The 21996-nt window shown below is 44.0% G+C and overlaps 1 protein-coding gene across 3 annotated transcripts in view; it reads left to right on the top strand.

Moving 5' to 3' along the window:
• COX10 (cytochrome c oxidase assembly factor heme A:farnesyltransferase COX10) overlaps positions 1–21996 on the top strand; it is a 149431-nt gene that overhangs the window by 38998 nt on the left and 88437 nt on the right. The window contains exons 2-7 of one of the 3 annotated variants that reach the window (XM_084492617.1): positions 5647–5896; positions 7805–8017; positions 8419–8561; positions 9753–9877; positions 10686–11010; positions 20069–20193. In XM_084492617.1, the coding sequence (XP_084348743.1) occupies positions 9875–9877; positions 10686–11010; positions 20069–20193 (453 nt within the window). In that variant the 5' untranslated portion in view covers positions 5647–5896; positions 7805–8017; positions 8419–8561; positions 9753–9874. Of the gene's footprint in view, positions 1–5646; positions 5897–7804; positions 8018–8418; positions 8562–9029; positions 9150–9752; positions 9878–10685; positions 11011–20068; positions 20194–21996 lie in introns of those variants that run through there. The other 2 variants (XM_084492616.1, XM_084492615.1) reach the window with 2 other exon arrangements.

The following is a 21996-nucleotide window of genomic DNA, read 5'->3' as shown; positions in this document are numbered from 1 at the left end:
CAGGCACAGCATCCTGTTGCGGTCATACCCAAACGTGGGGTTGGTTTCAGCAGGCTTCTCTCATCCCAGTTACACTTGACACTAAACCTGTTTGCATCCAAGCTGCATTTTCCCCAAATAATTTCCAAACCTGCCTAACAAACCTCTGAATCCTCTTTTGTTTCCTCCCTTTCTTAATCCCTTTTTCCTTTTACATGTATCCGGGGCATTTTGTACCTTGAGTAACTCCGTGCCCTGCTGCCCTCCTCATCCCAAACACCGTGTTTTGTGTTTGCTACAGCAGAGCAAAGGACTGCAACAAGGACTGGATGCTCGGCGTGCCTTGTCATGGCACAAAACACGGCTGTTTACACCCAGAAGGATCTTTAGTTTAGGGACTGGTGGAGCAGCCGGGGCCGAACATTCAACCTCTATCAGTGAATCAAAGCATTCAGCTGCACTCGCTGTCTTACATTTCTTTCCACTCGATCGGGCCAAGCAAAGCCACTGCTAATCGGCTGAGAGAACTGCAAATGTTTTGAAATACAGCGGATTAGGGAAAGTCCGTGATTTGGGCAGACATGAATTATTGTGTGTAGATATAAATAAATATTGTTCCCGGCTCAGCCTCTGGCTCTTATTCAACATGCCACAAATTCATCCAAAAATAAAAAAATAAAAATGAATGGGTTAGTGTGTTAACAAGTGCCTGACAGACTACGAAAACTGCCCAGGGGGTGCGCGCGCTGTACTTGACCAGCTACCCTGGGCTGCCAAAATTAACCCTTGGAATATGCGAGCGCTGCGTGGAGCCAGCCTACGGAAAATAAGGCTGAGCGCGACGTGTGCTCAGCCTTGTCACTTGGCAGAGTGGAGACGGAAGGTGGGTGTGAGTTATGCACAGCTTTTTTCAATAGCTGTGTGATAGCTGCCAGAGTGAAATAAAGAGCCTTGGGTGGAGGAGAGCCCTCACCCTGCTGGGAACAGCCCACCTTGTTATCTGCAGAGCAGCAGGGACAGGTCTGTGATAGCTAAAACTTGACTTCTTAAAACAGTGCTCTGAATTACTGGGGATCTCAGAATGGCTTATCTGTGGGCTGCCTCTTTCATCTCTTGCTATTTTTAATAGCCCATTATGAATCATTTTGATATGTTCATAAATGTTATCCTTTCTGCGAGTTCTTTGCTATGGTTGTCAACTGCTGAGGCTAATATGAGCATGGTTAGTTGGTCTGGGATGTGAGAGCTTCACAAAAAATGACTGCTTGGCTGCATGATTTATAACAGCTCTGACTCCCTGAACGTCTTGCCCATAAATAAGGAGGCTGTGCGTTCTGCTCTTCTGTAATCAAGACATCGTCTTGCTCTCATCTCCTTTGTTTCATCAAGTTCAGGAGGCTGCTCTGGCCCCTTGTCTTGTGGAGCCGGTGGAGTTTGCAATCAATAGGACACCCGCAGTATTTCTCTGCATAAGAGTTTTGCTGTGTTTTAGGTGCATTTTGTGATGTAAAGATTAACTCGAAACACAAACGAGGTTATCATTTCTTTTGGCCATCTAGCGTCCCAGGCTGCCAGGTGCTGGGGGAGGCAGCAGGTCACTGCTGGGGGCAGCAGGGCTGAGGGGTCTCTCCCACACCTCCTTTCCCCAGTTCTTACTGGGGACTCAGAAACTAAATTGATCCACACAGTGATGAAGAAAAACATGAACCAGTGATTCCTTCACAGTGAGGGAAATGCTGGAGCTTCTCATCTTCCTCCTAGGAGGGACTTGTCTGGCTTCTCACCCAGGAGAGGGAGGGAAGGCAGGCGACCTCCTGCCTACGAGGAATTGCCCCTGCTCTGAGGCCGTGGTTTGTCTGGCAGTGCCAGGGGAGAAGAGCCCATGAGGGTTATGGCTCGCTGATGTCCCACAGCTGGAGGGCGGCGCTGGCTGCCACGCCGTGCCTGGACTGTGCCGGGTCCACTGATGCAGCCCTGACCCAGACAGAAACCCAGCAACACTGGGTAGCAACCAGGGTGCTTCTCACAGCACCACGGGTTATCCTGAGGGCTCAATCCACGCAATAACAAGGCTGAACTTCGCTTGACTGCTCCCATGTTGCTTATTAACCTTATTAACCTTATTGCTCTTTACAGATACCTTAAAGGAGGCTGTAGAGAGGTGGGGGTTGGCCTGTTCTCCCACGTGCCTGGTGACAGGACGAGGGGGAATGGGCTTAAGTTGAGCCAGGGGAGTTTTAGGTTAGATGTTAGGAAGAACTTCTTTACAGAAAGGGTTGTGAGGCACTGGAACAGGCTGCCCAGGGAAGTGGTGGAGTCACCATCCCTGGAAGTCTTCAAAAGACGCTTAGATGTACAGCTTAGGGATATGGTTTAGTGGAGGGCTGTTAGCGTTAGGTTGGAGGTTGGACTCGATGACCTTGAGGTCTCTTCCAACCTAGAAAATTCTGTGATTCTGTGATGTGAGAAGATGGCACCACGAGCCTGGCTGCGTGCCACGCAAGGCAGGGCGAGCAGCGGTGACACAGAGGGGACCGAGCCCTTGCCTGCTGCACACCCTCCAGCTGGCAGCTCTGTCTCACGCCCTTTTAAAAAAATAAATGGCACCTGTAGCCAGGATTATGTTATTTCTACCAGGATCTGCTGTCACTGCACACGCAGTCCTTTGAGGCGAGGATGAGGTGGGCAGAAAAGCAGGCAGAAGCGCTGCCGGTCAGACACCCCGGCTAGCGGGCAGCTTTTGGCAGGAGCAAGGCTGCTCCTGGAGCCACTAGGTCATGAGATAAAGCAATGTGCTTTTGGCAAGGAAAGTGGGCATTAAAGCTCTCCCTAACCTGACTTTGGGTGTTCTCAGAAACTATAAAAAGAATAATTTATGAAATCCCCGGATCAATTATATAATAGCAGTGCTGTGCATAATTGCAGGGCTCCGGAGTGCCGTTACCCTTGCGAGTCAGTCATCTGCACGTACGTGTTTGGTGCTGCTATGACAGCAGAAGGCATTTCTGCTGAATCCAACAAACTCTGCTGTAGAGCAACTGTCCAAACAAACTAGCGTTAAGTGGCTTGAGATGCCTCTTACATAAAGGCTGGAAATAGTGCAGGGCAGAGGGAAGTCACGCAGAACGGGAAATTCGCTGGGAAGCTGTGAAGGCTGTGAGACGAAGGAGGCGAGCTGCTGAGCCGGCTGTGCTGCTGTTACAGGGAGTTGAGCTGTGGGTCCTGCAGGACAGAACGTGTCCCACGCACCCACCGAACCCCCTGTGGGCAGGGAGGAGCCCAGTGGGGCTTCGTTCCCACCGAGGAATCCCTGCTCACCCTGATGGCATGGTGACACTTCATCAGGGATGCATGAGCACTGGGTCTGATTCAGCTCCCGTGTAAGGCAGCGGTGGCAGGTATCGACTGATTTCAGGAACAGCCAGTTTGGGGCTTACGTTTCAAGATGAAGCATGCAGATGTGTGGATCAAGCGGTTCAAAGTTAGAGATGAATTATTTGAAAGTCCAGAATCCACATTGACATATAATTATAAAACATAATTTGTAAATATCCCGGTGTGGTTTTGCTGCCTTCTCACTCACTGGGTCAGGCAGTAGCTGAGGCAGTGCAAATTGTTCATCCCCGACCAGGGAATGGCAGATGCCTGCAGGACCTACACCTGTGGGTTCAGAGGACAAGGTTCCTGAGGACAACCAGGAGCCGGCCACGCAGGCTCCTGCACATGTAGGGCCAGGGCTCACAGCCACTGGCATGTCGCAGAACGTTTCTCAGTGCTTGTCTCGTGGTGGCCATCTCCACGCCCGACCCTCCAAGCACAAGCATCCCTGCCCACCTGGCTGGGGTGGCAACAAACATGGAGCAAAACTGCATCCACCACGTAGGGTGTGCACTGAGATGTCAGACAAAATCTGTGTGCTCCCTCTTTGTTTTATTTTGGAGAAAGAATAGGAAAAATTGCCAGAAGAAGCTATGAAGATTTTATGAAGTAGTAGCCCGTCAAACTAGGCAAGGTGAGAGGTCTTCCATGAAGCAGAAGAAACTGTAGGTATAGAAGCTGTATCAGTGGAAGCAGAAGAGAGAGAGACGAGTCCTGCTTGGGTTCAGCAATGGGTAAGCAGGGAGATGCCTGGTTAACAGGGCTGGTGGGGCCAACTAGTCCAGAATCTTCATTCAAGGATGCAAAAGCATCCAAGTGAGGGTAGTAGAGCATAAAAATTGCCTGCTGGAGTCCACATTGTTTGATCTGAGGACTGTTTAAGCACCGTTTGGAACGAGGAGGAAGATGAAGCTCCATTTCCTGGAGCTTGGCTCATGGGGCATCATCACGCTCAGGTAGCCCCTGCAGAGGGACGGGAGGCAGGCACTCACAGGTGGGTGCTGCCGTCCTGTCCCTGAAGGTAAATGCTGTGGGGGGAGCACTGCCTACCTGGGTAAAATGCTGCCCAGGGAGAAAAACAAGCCAGAAGAGGAGTCCTGCAAAGTGCAGGGCTTTAAGCCAAGCCAAAGCTGGACCTGAGTAGGGCAGTGGGCTGATAGGGTAGCAAAGCATGACCTGGGGAGAGAAGAAAAGAGCGATGGGCAAAGGCAGGAGAGGCAGGAATCCTGAAGGTCTCAGCCTGCACCAGTGAGCGATGGCATCGCCTGGGGTCAGGGAGGCAGAAGGGGTTAATTGCGGGTCAGCAAAACCCAGCTTTGCATCTGGTGCTGAGAAGCTTCGGGTGTGCTCTGCTGGGCTTTGTGCAGCTAATGGCCATGGCTGCGGAGCAGACACACACTGCAGCCCACCGCCCGCCTCGCCTGGCTGCCGGGGTGGAGAGGGCTTCCACAAAACGGTTAATGTGTGCACCGAGCACTTCCTGAGTATTTGCTGAGTATAAGAGATCAGTTATGCAAGCTGTTTCTTCAGTTTTAATCTGATTTCCTCCCTCTGCTCTTAATAAATCTTGTTTTTATTAGATCTTTTGAGTCCTAGGCAGCTTGGGAATTTCACATAGATTTTCCAGGAAAAGAAAGACCTCTGGAAGGAGGTATGAAAAAAAAAAAAAAAAAGAAGCAGGGTCTGCAGATATTCAGGCAGCAATTCTCAGCTGAAAAAGCACAGGACACAGGTTCTTTTCTTCAGAGGGTTATTTTCTGGGTAAAGGGCTGCTGGAAAAATCTATTGTTGATGCTGGCTGAGAACTTTAAGGGGCATCGCTGCCTATCAGGAACAGCAATATCTCAGTGAGTTAGGAAGGGATGGTGGATGGGAGGTTGTGAGGGGCTGTGTAGCTCCTTTGTGAACTTGTTTCTGCCGCCAGAGTGCAGGTAACCAGTGACAGAACATGAGGGAAAGGCACAAAGCTGTGCCAGGAGAGGTTCAGAATAGGTATTAGGAAAAATTTGCTTACTGCGATGGTGGTCAGACAGTGGGACAGGACTCCTAGAGAGGCTGTTGATGCCCCGTGCCTGTCAGCATTCAGGAGACGTTTGGATGCTGCCCTCAGTACCAGGCTTTAACCTTTGGTTGGTCCTGAAATGGCCAGGCAGTGGGACTTGATATTTAAAAGTCCTTTCCAGCCGAACTATTCTATGTTCTCTAGGTCTCACCATGTTTTAGGGCTGATTCCCTCGGCACGGTTCATCTCTGCTCACTTCATCCCTGCTTACTTCCCACTGCCTGCAGGTTTGCACCAGGCTTGACAGCAACTCCGAACTGGATCAGAGCCGAGCTTACACCAGACACCCAGCGAAGCTCTACCATGGAAAGGCTGCAAGTCCTTTAACCGAAGGAAGCAATTACAGCTCAGAGTCCACTGCAGGTGGTGAGCAAGCCATACAGGCTTGCCAAAAACGGCATACCACAGGGTCAGCACAAGGCCACCTTTGGCAGCTGGGAAGAGGCAGCAGTTTTGAGCTTCTGCTGATTTCCTACGGTATATTTGAACTCTGCCTGGGGAAAGAAACCAGTCTGGCACACCCCTTCGGAAAGGCTACTGAGCCCTGATCTACCAGGACTACTCTTTCATTTGCTCTTGGAAGCTTCAGCTACTCCAGAGCACTGGGACTGGGGTGGAGGGAGGGGTTAGGGGTTTTGATTTATTTATTATATTTTTTAACCCGCTACACACCACTTAGAGTTATTTGCTGAGCGCAAGGCTTTAACAGCAATGAACTGGCATGTTTCAGGCTCTCGGCTGGAACCAGTACATTTTGCTTCTGGTTGAGAGGTTTCTTCATTCAAGCCCAAAACACATCTGTGCATCAATGTAATGCTTGTGCACCACAAATGCTCATTTGTGGAAAATCACAAATCTATCCCATTATGGGTGACACAATGAACTACTTAAATGGTCATCAGCATCACGGGGAGTTTCTCAGCCACTGAGTTTGGGACCAGCTCTGACTCAAGGAGATCTCAGCAGGGAGAATATAGTTATAAAATCTTGTGCCCTTCGCTTTGGACACCATTCCTTCTGCTACATACCACAGCTGGGTCCCAACAAAGCAAATACAGCGGGGCTTAAGCTAAAGGGGGTAGAAGTCCACAAAGCTACAGCTTCCCACACGGTGTATTACTGAACTCCGCAACAGTCATAGCTCTGAAATGATCTGTAAAGGTTACCACAATAACAGCAGGATGCCATCTTATTTATTTTGCACTTGGCTTTTAAAGTTCCCTATCTGAAAGTACATCGAGTCTCTGTGGAGCTCTAACATCAATGCCGCATTCTATGAAGCAAGGAAAATATAATATTTTTACAGTCGGTCTTTAAATCATTTTCTGACAACAAATCAATCTTACAAGAAGCCTTGTTGGTGTTATGAGTAAGAGAAGGAGAGATTTTGAGATTAAAGTACAATAATAGTATGCTGTCTCCATGAATTTGCCCTTTCGTGTATCAAACTATTGCATTATGCTGCTCAGATCTAATTAAGCCCCACCAATCAGATTTATGATAGTGCTAATAGGAAAAAGGATCGTATAACGCTGTTAATATGTGCTCTGTAATTAACATTAATGGGAGTCGCGTGGTTAAACACCCCTTGCATCACCCTGAAAACGGACCTCTAGGTGCGGTGTTTATTTTATAACCGTGGAGAAGTAGCAATAGGTACGGAGCAATTGCCCATCTTGGCAATTAGCAGAGAGAACTCGGGAATCGCTGTGCCCGAGTGGGTTGCTCCTGCAGCCTGCAGGTAGTCCTGCTGCGATGCTGCCCGGGGGCAAGGTGGGGGGACCCGAGCGAGCAAGGTGCTGAGAGCTCCCTGGAAGTGCCACGTGCCCTTTTTAATGATTTGTCACGGTGCCTGGCGCTTGCTGGAGTGTTCACTACTTTGTGGAGGCAGATTGTGCAGAATCGGCACTCTGCAGACCCAAAGCCTTGCTAACAAGACCCAAAGCCTGTGCAGCCATCTTAGGCTGAAATGTAACTCTGACGCTTGGATACTTGTGTTCGCTAAAAATCCTTTTTTTTTTTTTTTTTTTTTTTTTCTAAGGAGTATCTTTAGTGGTTAAACCCAAACGGATATGTGACATTCTGTGTTCCTTAAATCATCATTATCGTTTCATAAGGAGGCATTTCTCTGCCCGGAGGCCCATGAATAACATTCTCCTTAATTAGAAAAGTAGTGTTTTACCCCCTCTCTACAGGGGTGCAATTTATTGCCCAAGTGAAAGGCAATGAAAATTACCAAACCTTAAATCTCAGCCCTGACACGGAACCTTTGGCTACCTCACCCTTTTTCTCTGTGACCCCAAGTGCCCTAAAACCAACCAGCCGTTCCAGCCCTCTGTGTAGCCATTGTGTGTTTGCTATGTGATGTTTATTTTGTTTTTACAGGTGTAAATTTAACTTGAGACCAAACCTGTGGTAGTTACAAAAACTGGAGATGCAAACAGGAACTGCCAAGTGATATATGCTGAGTGATGAGAACTCAGAGTAAAACAGGTTATTAATTGTAAGAAATGTGAGGTCCTAATTTCTCCCCAGCTCCCCAAATAGAAGCAGAGTGGAAATAAATGCTTCAAAGTAGGATATTCTTGGTGAATTAAAGTGAGTGTTTTCATTTTATCTTCCTAATAATGATTTAAGATGACTTTTGCATGAATTTAAGCACTATAAAGAAATGAAAGCCCGGGAGGAAGATGGGTCTGAGGCAGATTTCCATGTTAAAATATTGAGAATGATTTTCTAAAGCATTTAAGTGACTTATAGCCTACATCTCCTGAACTTAAACTCTTAAGAGAAAACATTTTAAAGGTGCCTGGGGGTGCAATTACGCTTTACAGCTTGAGCAGCCTCAACCATTCCCCTGCCTTTCTGGTCAGAGCACAGCAGAGGTCCCCTCCTCGTGCCTTGTACCAGCTTTCAGCCTATCTGCCCCTGCACAGTGTGGGTCCAAACAGTTAACCCAGCAAAATAAGTACTTTTTTTTTTTTTTTTTTTCCTTTCAGGTTAGCAAGTTGAATCTGCTTGGAGAAGGATCCAGGGAGCACCAGCACTGGTACAAGGGAGGATGAGCCTTCAGTGAGGACCCTCTGGGAAGGATCCGTCTTCTAAATCCAACCTCCTGCAGCATGTAACTGAAACCGAGCGGGTTAGAAAACTAATCCCAATTTCCAAGTGGCCTTGGCAGATGAATACAAGTGTTTTTGTTGTTTGTTTTTAACCAAGCCGTGGGAGCTTTAATACCTGGGTAGTTTGGGGAATGAGACTCCGTGTCCTCACCGACCTGTCTGCCACATTTACCTTTTAAATTAACCCTTACTCGGTTGTTTCACAAGTATTTTGTGACCTCCCCCCTTCTCCGGCACCCTCCTCCTGTCACTGCCAGCGCGCTAAGCCCGCGAATTTTAATAAAAACGCTGCGATGCAGGAAAAAAAAAATAAAAGAGGACATTTTAATATTTTAATAACCAGCGCCAGAAACAAGCCGATTGTGTACCCCGGCAGGGACCTGGGCTGTTTTTTGGCAGCCGGGGGTCAGCAATGCTCGCTCCCCGCTCGCCTCCCGTCCCCGGGGCCGGGCTCCCCTCAGCCGCCGGCGGAAGCGCCGACCCGGATGGCGTCCCGGGGTCGGGGCGCGCAAGATGGCGGCGCCCAGGAGCTGAGGGGAGAGGGCGGCGGGAGCAGCGCAGCGCCATGAGCGCCGCCCGCCGCTGCAGCCCGCCCCGGGCGCTGGCAGGTACCGCGGGCAGGACCGGTGCTGGGGTGGCTCTGGGGGCAGCGGGGCCGGCCGGTTTTGGCAGGGAGGAGGGTGGGGAGCGCACGCCGGGTGTCCCCGGGCATGGCCGGCTCCCATGAGGGATGTCCCCGGTGGGGCGTGCTGGGGCTGAGGGTGCCCTTCGGGGTCGGGTGGTGTCGTGGGGTGGTTGGTTTGTAGCGGTGTTTTCTTAAAATAAAATAAAGGAGCATGGGTGTCATATCAGGCACGGGTGGCCTTGGTGTGATCTTGCAGCCCTGTGGCAGCTGCTTCCTTTAAGCGCTGCTCATGCCGTGTGGCCGAGATGCACGCACTTGAGAAAGCTGTGGGGTCGTGGAGGAGGAAGAGAAGCTTAAAAAAGCATGTCTGTGGGGAGCTGGGAAATTAGGAAGAAAAACTGCAAATCATTAGAGCAACCTGCACTTTCGGTTTCTTCAGTAGGACTCCACAAATGTGGCTCCCCCTGTCCAGGTTCCCATTTGCGGTGGTGTCACGTCCCAGCAGACAACAGGTGCTGGAGGCTGAATTACAAGCAAATCCAGGGGCAGAGCCGGAACCTAATGTTCTCCTTTTTCCTTTAAATAGGTTTATTTATTTGGCACTTGAAGAAAACAGGAATACGGCAAGTACCATGCCAGTTTGTGCATCTGTGCCGAGTAGCCAATGACAGATTGATCACGTTTCAATACTTTAACTTTCTCAAACGAATGGTAAGTCAAGGAGTGTGCTTATCCCATGTTTCTCATTCCTTACTTAACTTTGTCTCATGTGGCAAGTCAAACTGGAGATTGGTTGAAAAAACAAATTTCCTATCTGGCAAGCTCAGGCAAGTCCAAGCATCTCCTTTTGTGCGTTGCATCAGAGTTAAGCACATGGGATCTGAAACAGCTGAGGTTGGAGGAAGGCCGCTGCAGCACAGGTAATGCCTTGTACTCAGCGTGTCCTCTTCCTCGTGGAGCCTTCTGTGCCTTTGAAGTGGAGTACTCATGTCCTGCTGGGAAACGTGAAATTAAATTACTTTTATTATTCATTAAAGTGCTAGTACGAAAATCACGTAAATCTTATAAAGATGCAAAAAGTTGAGTTCCTGTTTTTGGAGATTGGAGTTGTTATGGATCTATGCGTACCTGCTTGTTTACGGTTGAATTAATCACTTATAAATCAAGTGATATTGCCTGGTAGTTTTGAAGATGAATTAAGTAAAGTTTGCTGTCAAAACTACAAGGGAAGTTACATTTTGTCCAAAAACAATTCTTCAAGGTTACATAAATGCCATTGAGGCAGTTGTGAAATGGAAAACTGCCTTTGTTGTATGTTGTCCAACTTCAGAAACTTTCTGTGCATGAAATAAATGTTTGAAAGAAGGCTAACTCAGTCATGTCACTATAGTAAACCTGTTATAGTAAAGTAAACCTGATAAGAAGGCTAATGTAGCAATAGTTTTGGTATTAATAACAACATAAAATGGATGAAAACATCTTCTTAGCTAATCATCTTAAAATTTATTGTTCTATTTAGTATGTAACACAGTACAACAAAGACCTCAGCCAACGAGCAAAACCTAAGTCAGATTCAGTTGCATCTCCTTTTCGTGAGAGTCAACAATTGGATCAAGAAAAGAAAGTTATACACAAGATTATACCAATTTCTCCTGTTCATCAACCTTTGTCTAAGACATCAAACATAAATGAGCTGAAAGAAATGAAGTTAGCTGCGGAAATTGAAGGCTCAGCCACACCACTAAGAGCAGAATCCAAAGAAGAAAGACAATGGAAAGAAATGAAGCTACGGCTGGATGATTTGCCAGGAATTTTGGCACGTTTGTCCAAAATTAAGCTTACAGGTACTACTGGTTGTTTTTTCACTTATTCTGTGTATTCTGATATTAAGACTTGTCTAACGTGCTAATGGTACAGGTGTGTTTTTGCGTGATAATTCCTGCTTCAGCGACACAAAGTACCTGGGTCAATTCCATCAAATGTGTGTTGGAAAAAAAAAGAGTTTTATAAAAGTTATTTCTTTGCCTATTAAATTGTTTAGAATCATCATTGCTTGCACTATATTGTCAGTTAGCTTTTGGGGGATCATAATCAAGAGCTTGTACAAAAAAAAAATACTTTGAGGTAAAACTGGAGCAGGAAGAGATTTTATAAACCTCGCATTAAGTTAAAACCTTTTTGCTTAAGTTTACCAACATTCTGTCTTAATTACCTTTCATTTTAACACTGCTTCTTTTCAAATTCATATTTGGAGAACCAACAAAAGATAAGCGTAATAATTTCAAAGTTTATGAAGGAGAAGTTTCAGGTATGACCAATTAGTTTCTGAAAGTATAATTCTGTAGCTGTTAACAGAGTTGTACCTTCCAACCAGCAGTTTAAGCAATTGCTTTGCAGCCTAACTACATTCCCTTTATTCTAATAGTAATACATAACATCTAGAAATTGTTTCTTTGCCAAGCAGTAGTGTTAAGTATGCTTTATGTCTAAGGAAGCTGTAATGATCTGACCGAAGACTTAGATTTTGTCAGTATCAGGGCCAAGAACAGAAGTACAACTATTTGAAGTCCCTGCTGTGGTGCTCTCTCCAGTGGGTGAATTTTTCTAGTTAAAAAAAAAAAATCAGTAATAAAACTGTTATTCTTTGCTTTAACAACCTTTTATAATAAAAATCCTGAATTCAGTTTGCTTTCTGAAACTTTTGTCTTGCAGTGTATATGTTTTCCCTCTTTGTTTTCCCTGGAAAAATTGTACTGGCCTCATGCAGTGTACAATGGTCATTTAATTTTTTCTTAAATAAACAAGCCTTCTAGTTCTTAGTGTTGGTGAGACATCTCATGTTTTGGACTTGCAAAACCAATCTTGTCTGTATGTCCAAATGTTCCTCCTTGTTATTTAAAAAAAATCAAGATGTATTTATTTTGTGCTGGTGAAGAGCTGAGTTAGTAGACTTGATATATGAAAAAAATATATTTTTTTGATACTTTAATGATTCCCTTTTATTTATTAGCCTTGATAATTTCAAATTTAGGCATATAAAACTCTTACTGGCACATTTATCAGTTATCAGAATTACTGCACTCCCAAGTTTGCAACAGCTTTGTGATGCATACAACCAAAATTATTGCCTCTTCTCTTTGTGTGGAGCTGACCTGGTTTCCCTCCTTATGCTGTTAAGTTTTTAGCAGCATTTTGTTTCTGTAGTGCTCACCACAGATAATGTCTAAGTGCTGTATGAACAATTAACTCTTTTGGCATATTTTCAACTAGGTGATTTTATTTAAGTGCCTCTTTTATGTGAGCTTGAAGCTTATGCTGGTTATTGAAATAGAATTAAATTAAGAAAACTCAATAGATCCAGAAATAAAAAGTTAAAGTTCTGTGATTAAGTGATCCGTTTAAATGGGGTGAGGAGAAAGAGAAAGGTGGAGAAAGGGAGAGAATCAGCTCTTGTTTTAAAAGCTTTAAATGTGTTAAATTTGCTGATAGTCCTTATGGGTAAGCTCAGTACCACATCTGACCATTATTGTTGCTTCTCAAAACAGGAGTTTGAAGAACTTCACCAAGATGGATGAGTATCTTTTTCTGGGGAAAATGATTTTATGTGTTACTTTCTTCGTGTGGCCTCACTGTTGGTGCCAAAATTCTGAACGGCTTCTAGTAGCTCTTGTTGAAGTGGAAAAAACAACATTGCAGGCAAGAAAGCACCACTCTGTTTTTAAGGCATAACGTTACCAGAAAGCTGTAGAAGGCAAAGGTGATGGAATTTCATTTGGTTCAAGACTGCCTGTTTTGTACAAGTGTGTTCTCAGTTGTGCTGTTCTTGAGCCAAGGTGATAAACTCTGCTTCTGTTGAGAAGGTCTAGAGATACAGAAAAAAAGTGAATCCCTCTTCTTGGTGCAATCTGTATGTATTGGGCAGGGAGATTGTATTGAAATTAGAAAGTGTAAAAGTGTGAGTTGGATTTTGGATGAAGAGGGGTTTGCAGGAGGGAGCTCTGTTGGTCTTTTCGGTCGTAGGACAGTGTAGGAGGCGAGCAGGAAAAATACTCGGTGCAGTGTGCAGAGCAAGGAAGTAGACTGAGCTCTTTTTCCAAGCTGTGCAATCATGTGGAAAAATACAAATTCTGTAAAAAGCATGGTGGTGTCGTTCTTTGATTTATTTATTTATTTTACTAAAGAAAAAATAGATTCTCTGAGGTCACTTTTATTCTACAAATGACACGCAACTCAATTCCTTCCACCCATGAAGTTCTGATAGATCTCATATCCTATGTGTTTATTTTGGCAGGCTCTTTATTTATACTTTTTAGGGTATAAAATAACAAAAAAACAAACTGTGCATTATGCTAAAATGAGACTTCCTCATGCCCTCTTCTCTTCCCGCTGCTGAAGCAAAGAGATGTTTGTTTGTATTCTGAACTGCAATTCACCTTTGAAAGGAAATGAGTTTAGCTATTACCATACCCTCCTGCTTCATGTAAACTATAGCCCTTATGACTTTCCAACAGAAGAGAGAAAAAAAAAACTGTTTATATTCTTTTGCTATAAAAAATGATTAGGGATTTTTTAATTACTTTTTGCATAATCCACCTTTTCGGGTTCGATTTCCATCCTTTGCTTTCTCTGTCGGCTGCTGCCTGAACAGCTGCATCTTGCCATCCTGGCGCTTGGAAAGCTAATGCATCTGCCTGATAAGTCTTCAGAATTATAAATGTTATTGTCTTCAACTTTATCCCAAAGTTCATGTGTAGTTGAAAATAGGAAAAGGAATTGTGAGGTATGGTGATAGGAGGAAATCCTAGTAATTTGTAACGCATACACATCGTTAAGAATATCAGGCGGTCTCATCTTCTTAAACTTCGTGCTTTTGCAGTGATCACAGATGAAAACTAAGATGAGCTGTGTGGAAAAACCCAGGAAAGAAACGCCAGGGTTTGGTCTGGGGGAAGCGCAGCGAAGGCACAATGTGCAGAGTGCTGGGTGTTCTCGCTGGCTGCTTTGCTACGGTTTGTGACCATCCTGTCGTTGTTGCTCCTGCACTGAAGGATGCCGTGGGCATTGGACTTGTGGTGACAATGACCAGCCAGAGGCACAGCACGTTATGTAGCACACGTCTGGGAAGTGGATGTGTAAACATGAGTAAGGTGTAAACTTAATTGCTAATTTCTGAACTGCTGTAGTTTTCCTCATCTAAATTGCAAGCTCGCTGAGGAAGGGACTGTGTCTTTAGCTTTTCTCTCTCTGCTGTGCCTGTAAGAGCTGAATTCCAACTCTCGTTTCTCCTTCTGGCTACTGTACCACAAACCTTGAGTTTCTTGAAGAAAGGCACATTAATGTCCACATGTTGTGGGCATTTCCCTGTCTTTCCTTGTCCTGTATTTTAATATACTACACTGAACATTTTCAGATGTCTTCATAAATGTATTAATTTGCATCTAATGATTCTTGTTTATACACAGTTGTTAGTTAACTGGTTGCTGTTTATCTGGAGATCCTATGCAAAGTTGCAATCTTTCACCCAAAATCTTTATATTCTTTTACATCACCTCATTGCAAAGCACTTGTAACTTCCAAACCTTTAAAGCCGCTTTAGAGTTCTGGTAGTATTTTTCCAAAATGCAGTTCAACAGTTAATCTGCTAAAGCATGATGAATATTCTTTTCTGTTCTGACTACTGAAGCCTTGTTTCAGATCTCATTGGAGAGACCTCTGTGCTGGGTGGCTTGCTTTGGTTCCACACGTGCAGTATCCACAGAATCACAGGGACCTCAAGGTGACACTTAGGAGGTCGTTTAATGTATTTTTCCACAAGGCAGGACCAACCTTAGGCATATCATCCCTGACTTCATGGTGTTCTGTTTGTTCTAAAAACCATCCAAGGCAGAAAATATACAGCTTCCCTGTGCGACCTGCTGCAGTGTGTTAGTGTCCTCTGCTGAAAAGCTTCGTGGTGGATATAACAAACCCCCCTTTAGCTTCAATTGAAGTGTATTGCTGTTTCTCTAAGCACTATGAAATCTGGAAACTTTCTCCAAAGTTTGTTTTTCTGTGTATCTCTCACTGAGGATGTGAAACGTTGTTTGGTTATATCTAGCTCTCCGAGATTTCAGCCCAGAATCCTGTTAGTGTTATGCAAGAATAGTTGGGAGTAAATTCTCTCTGCTCTTGTCATGATCAGCCTTAGGAGAGAGCTAAAATAGGCCAGCCTGGGGTGTTTATACCTCAGTAAATCTGGAGTCATTTGTCATCTTTAATAGAGTCATTCCAGGATTTACCATGGTCAGATCAGAATCAAACCTTTTTTTTTTTTTTTTTTTTAAAGCTTTTTCCTTGCCAAAGTGTTGTGTAGTTTACAGGCTGAATCCCAGGACTGGTGGAATCAGTTCTCTGAGGAGGCCCACGAATTTATTTGACCTTTGTTTTCAAGGTAAAAATTTGTGTGTGGTTCTGCTGCTATCTGATCATTAGTAGCTTCTTCCACAGGAAGAAGGATTTGGACATTCTCCAGTCAGATGCCAAAATTCTTTTAAAAAGAGGATTGGAAGAAAAGAGGATTGTCCTCATTTTTTTCTTTGCTGTGAATCTTGGCATAGAGAAAAATGTTTCATAAATCGTATCAGGGGAGGTTCTGACTTAACCTAAGGGAAAAGTGGTTTTGCAATGACGACAGTCAAACTTTGGAGCAGGTTATCCAGAGATGATGTGAAATTTCTGTCCCTGGAGATGAAAAAGTCCTGAGGGACCCGGCCTAAATTCAGCACTGATCCTCATTTCTGCACGAGGTTGGACTTGGCGATCGCCTGAAATCCTGTCCAGTCGGAACCGCTCTCTGATGTGGCTAGACAATGTCAGACAGCGTCCTAGGAGCAGAGACTGCATGCTGCAAAAATATCTATAGCTTCTACATCATGGATGTACTGAGCTATATTTAAATTTTGAAAAATGGACAAACATTATTTGTGAGCATTTTCAGGGTTGGAGACTAAAATTAGGGTATTTTTCTTATGCACACTTTTAAGAGAATAATCCTATTTTCTTTACCAGAAAACAACCCAAGTTCATCAGCTGTATTGCTTATGTCTGAATTTGTCTGTGCTCTGGTGATCATCTAGCACAAACGTATTGAAGTGGAAATGAGAAGCGTGAGACATTTGCTACTGGCTTGCAGTGTGATCATTAACACCCTGCCTCATCCCTGCGTCCATTGCGTGTTTGGGAAATGAAGATGATGGTTATCCAGCTTTGCATAATGACTCTGAGTGTTGCTGAACTGCTAAGTAATGTGGCATCAATCACTAAATAAGGTGCTTGTGTGTGCATGGGCAAAAATCTGCTAACAGCTGCTCTAGTGAAAAAAAATTCCATTTGCTTGGAGTTCCAGTACATTTCCACTTCAGCTGAGAGCACAATTTATTCTTTTAAATTGTGGCTTTAATATAGCCAGAAACTTTGACAAAGATTTATCAGCGTTCCTTGTATAGATTGTTACTAGTCTACATGCATTCTCCAGTCCTAAACATATTTTATAGGTCTGTCAAAGTAGTTCTCATTTTGTGGTTATTAAATCAGTAACTATTATCCTATCAAAGAGACAAAGCTTCACAGTGATCGTTTTCTAGCAATTTGTTTTCCATGCTACAAAGAAAACTAATGAAAGAAAAACAAACTATTATTACAGTTTATTTTTTTGCAAAGCATTTTAAAATTCTTCATCAGTAGAAGAGATTATTGCTGTTTGCTGTGTTTGTGTTACTGCACTTGAATTTTATATGAGATTATGTGAAGACTTGCTTCCAATTACTGTCCCAAATTTAAATTTGCTTCAGGAGTTCGGCCGTCTTCAGTGTGCAGGTTAGAATCTGCAACAAAACCGAGATGCACCTACCCCAGACAAACCCAAGTTTACAAAGAAAACCTTTGTCAGACCCACAGCACCAATGCTGAGGCTGTATTTCGCATTCCAGAAAGCAGAGTGGAAACTCAGGAAGAGAAGTTCTATCAGCTCTTGGAAAACCAGTTTCCTTTACAGGAGTACAAAAACACTTGGAATAAAAAGCTAAAATTGCTTCTTAAATTAAAATAGGAATACAATTGCTTTTGTTCTTCCGTATGTACTGATACATCATCAGTACGGGAACAGAAAGGAAATCTAAAGCTGAAGTGGTTTGCTTTGGGTTTCTTCCATCGACTTCGGCTTGGCTACTTTCTAATAGGAGGTAACCAAAATACAGTGTGGTGATTCGCACAGTACAAATAAAGATTTATAAAGGCAGATTACAATGAAGCCGAACAGAAATGCAAAGCATACTATGCACTGTGGTCCTTTCAAATGTATTCTTATGCTGGAAATACCATTATTCACTCCCCCCCCCCCCCCCCAGTGCATTAGCATTTTCTTTTTCATTGACATTGAAATAGTAGACAAATGCCCCCTTCTTAATTTCTGTTAAAGCTAAAGATGTTTAAAAGACATAAAATTAGGTTTAGGTTGAGATCATAAGTTTAAATCCTGGCTTCTTTTTGAAGATAATGCCAGCTCTCATCAACAAATCTTGAAAGGATCAATTCCATTTTTCTATAATAAGGTGAAGTGAATTTGACCCCAAAAGCACTAAACTAACAGGGATTAAAAAACAAACAATCTATGAGCTCATTCCCTTGATGTGATTTCAATTAAATACACTTTTCCTCCATGAAAAAAGTAGAAGAGTAAATTATTGCTTCCCCAGCAAAAGCAAATAAACTTCCCAATCCAAAGGGAACGTTTTCCTACTTACTCTTAACATGTTGCATTTGAATTGCAGGGTGATGAGACAAGCAGGGAAAACCTTGTGTTGAGAGCACTGCCAAGCAACCCAAAATACCTGTTTCAATTGGATAAGTAAGAGGATGTACTCTGGCCTTTCTTAACGAGATCCTGCTAAGTCACTGTGAAATGACGGGCTGAAATTAATCCAGAGAAATCAATGGGGACTTTAATTAGTGCTGTAGCTATACTGTATTAGGATTTCTTTGAGGTCACTGTGATGGTAAGGTTACATAGACTGTTTGCCAATCTGCTCCACCTCTCTTCTTCAGTAAATGAGTTGGTGTTTTCCCATAATAAATTGGCATAAAGTGCTCCCTAAGATAAGTTTTAATTAAACTCTTGTCTAGAAGTGGAAGGGTGATTTATTATGCCAAAAGATGAATGTAATCATTCTTAGAAATGCAAACGCCACTGTTTCACCATCCTCTTTGAGTGTATTCTTTATCAGCTGTAAACCAAGGAATTTCGTGTTTCCTTGGAATTATAATCTTGAAATTATTTCTTGATTATTCTCAATGAAGAAGGGTCAAAGTTTGAAACCAGGATGCTGTGTCCCTGAGTTCTGAATAGCTGGGGTCCAGCCTTTTGGCAATGATCATCGTTTGCATGTCAGCAGGTAATGGTAAGGCTCCGTGCAGGTTCGAGGTGTTTTGGAAGCAGCTGAAGGAGTCACAGTGAGAGCCAGGTGCTGTCACGGGAGGTGAAGCCGTGGGCTTAGCGTGGAATAAACCTTGTGCTCTTGGAGACTTGTGTCACAGCCGTCCGTGCAGCACCCTGAGAATCCATAACCAGGCTAAATAAGTTACGTTTATGACAATGTGAAATACATTATTATAATAATATTCATCTGCCAACAGATTCTAATACTTAGCGGAAAGTTTTGCTGAGCAGCATGTCATCTTCACTGTCTTTTTATGATTAAATGCTAAGGTCCTTATGTAGGCGCAGCTCTTGAAATGAGTGCTTTGCATGTACATCCTTGTGACAGGTCTCTGCCGTGACATTTAGTTCTTCCATCTCCAGTAACACTACCCAGCAGATAATCCAGATATTTTCAGTCAGCAAAGGTTATTTATTTGTCACATAACTTTAGACACATAGGAGGCTTTGCAGGAATCAGGAAGATGAGAACATTTTGATTCTTTGATGCATACTTTTAATTTGAGGTCTGGAACATGTAATTACACACAAAACATTTTAAAATTATTTAATAACTATTAATTTTCAATTGTCAGTTTCAAGGTCATGAGCAAGAAACTCAGTAAGGCTTGACTTTTATAGTATAAGAAATTTTTATTTTATAGCATTTCTTGCCAAATGTGAGTTTCATGTAACCTATTATTTGGGTAATTGCGGTATTAGGATTGAGATTAGGGTAACTTTCTTTTTAAAGATGTGATTAGCAGCACTATACTAAAGTTATAATTTTGGATGACAAAACTGAAGTGGATTTTTGTTAAAGACTTCCAAATTTGAGTGGATTAGGTGTTGTGAAGTCCATGTGGTGGTGTGATTGTACCTTCTGCCTGAAGTGGGCATATCAAATGGATACAGCGGATGCTTTTACAGTGAAGTTATTGGCTTCACCAGGTATATCTGCATAGCCTTATTTTCCTCTTTTGTTGTTTTTGTTTTTCTTCCCTGCTGAAGTTTCTTCTATAATTCGATAGAATTTCTCTCTCTCGGTTCAGGATTTTCCTTACTGTTTCTTCTCCTCCATGTTAGACTTTGCAATGGCATGTGGGCTACTGGGAAAGTATCTCATGTCCATGTTGTATGAGGCAGTTTGATCCTTTAGCAATCCGCAAAATGGAGAATACAGTGGCGTAAGTTTTATTCTCCCCTCTTCTGTCTAAGTTCTGTTGCTGCTGGGTGTCTCATCCCTGGCAGTTCTTCTTTCCGTCTTTGCCTTCATTATGCAGAGTGTTACCACTCCCTGTACTCTGTTCTTGGGGCTACTTTGATCCAAAAACTAGTAAGAAGTTAATCTGTGCTGTAGTTCTTACAGGGTTTTAAAACCTTGACTCTAGTGGTACGTATAAAGCAGATGGTTTCTTGCTGATTCCCTGACCTGTGCTCTTGTGTTGCAGCTCTGGTTGTGTGCACGGCGTCCGCTGGGTTTGCCATGGCCCCGGTCCCTTTTGACCTGACTTGTTTCCTGCTCGCCTCGCTGGGAACCGGACTGGCTTCCTGCGCTGCCAACTCCATCAATCAGGTCAGTGCTGCCCTGCTGCTGCTGTGCTGCCTTTGGAAACGCTGCCAGGAGCGAGCGGGCGGCATTGCGTGCGCTGCCTGCAGCCACAGAGCCAGCTCCGGGCCGCTAAAACCGACACCACGGAAGGGCTGTGTCAGTGAATTAGAGTCGCTGGGCATAGCGTGTTTGTTCAGAATTGAGCTGATGAGGTTTTAAGCCTCCCAATAATAATGTTTGTCTTGATAATACCGAGCATGGATCACTGAAAATGACACAGGAAGAGCTGTGTAATTGGAGTACCAGCAGAGCCAGCAGGGCTCCAGCCTTACGGGCCTGGCTCTTCGGGGGCTTTATTGCGTGACCTTGTCGGGTCTGTCTGAGGGGAGGCTCGGAGCAGTGCTCTGAGTGGGGCACCGGGGGGGTTAGTGTGTCTGGAATCAGGATATCTCCTGTGCATTTGTTAAACACTGGGAATCTCAGCTGTGGGGTAGCTGTGTCTCATGCTGCAAACATTGTAGGTGCCTGAACTTGAGCTTCCCTGCATGTGTGAGAGTTCCTGCGGGGCTTGATGCTGAGCTCTCAGCTCTCCTGCAATCGATTCGGCTGTGAAGCAAAGTTGCTCATATGCTCTTCTTTAGTCCTAAAGGAGAGACAAACTGCTGAGCAGGTAACACACAGGGTGGAAGGGAGTTACAAAGCATTGGTAGCCACGGTCACTTTAAGCTGTAAATACGAGCTGAAAAAAGTGGCAGTGCCTTTGATAGCCCTTTGTGGTGTCGCAGTTACCTGGGCAGTGGGGGCCTGAGTCCTGGGACACTGCTGATAGAGCAGATCATGGAGCTTTGCTGTGATCTGCCTCCCGGAGACACCCTGATTGGGGCAGGCTCTTTGTGCTGAAGCCTCTTAACAGCTCAGTTGCTGGCAGTGATGTGCTCTTTGGGATCACACCCATAGGAACACCTCTTGTTCAGGCTCAAGTGAGCACAGGTGATGGTGCTTGTTTTCACTGAGCTTGGACTTGGGCTCAGCAGATAACTATAGGTCTGTTTTCTTTGTAAAATAGAAAGAATGCTGCATTTTTGTGAATTCCATAGAAATATTTAGGTGACAACACTTAGCCTTGAAAAGAAGTATACATTTGCACGTATTTTTCCACAAAAGGAGATCTGGGTAAAGAAACTGTTCTAACTGAGGTGGAGCTTTCTTGGCTTTGATATAATTTCAGAGAGATGCTTTTCCTCTCTATCTGCTGTTTTTTTAATATTTAAGAATTTGTTTCATGACCTGTCAATGCTTTTAAGTATTTACTGTCATATTTGCTTTCCCTTTTGACATGGATACTACTAGACTCAAAAGAGAATTAATTATTTCTTGTTCAGAGACTCTTGTGTAACGTGTCTGTCTTGAGATTCTGATATATCTTCCTCGAGGTGATATTCATGCACAAATAACTGGTTTTCTTTGTCTTCAGCTTCTATGCGTTGCCTGATGTTGTGTTTTGTCTCAAAAGCATGTGGTTTTTAACCTCTGGGGAGCTGCTTTTTAAACTGGTGTTTTTTAAACTCTTGAGACACTTGGGATTACCAGGAATCCTGCACCATAATTTGGAGTTTGGCGCTTTCGAGGCTTGCTGGGGTGGGAAAGGAAAGTTAAGAGTGCAGTAACCTTGTGTGTGGGTTCATAGTTCACGATTTATTCGCTGCTATCTCCCCATAGGAACAGCTGTTACTGTGCCCTTAAAGAGAGGCTTACTGCAGCCTCTTGAAGTGTAAAACTCTTTTGCACAAGCAGGGCTGAGTGCTTTAAATTTGCACTCTCATTCTT

This window comes from Aythya ferina (assembly GCF_964211825.1).
Source record: "Aythya ferina genome assembly, chromosome: 18".
Lineage (NCBI taxonomy): Eukaryota > Metazoa > Chordata > Aves > Anseriformes > Anatidae > Aythya > Aythya ferina.
The sequence above is the reverse complement of the archived record's forward strand: the minus strand, read 5'-3'. Positions and strand labels throughout refer to the sequence as shown.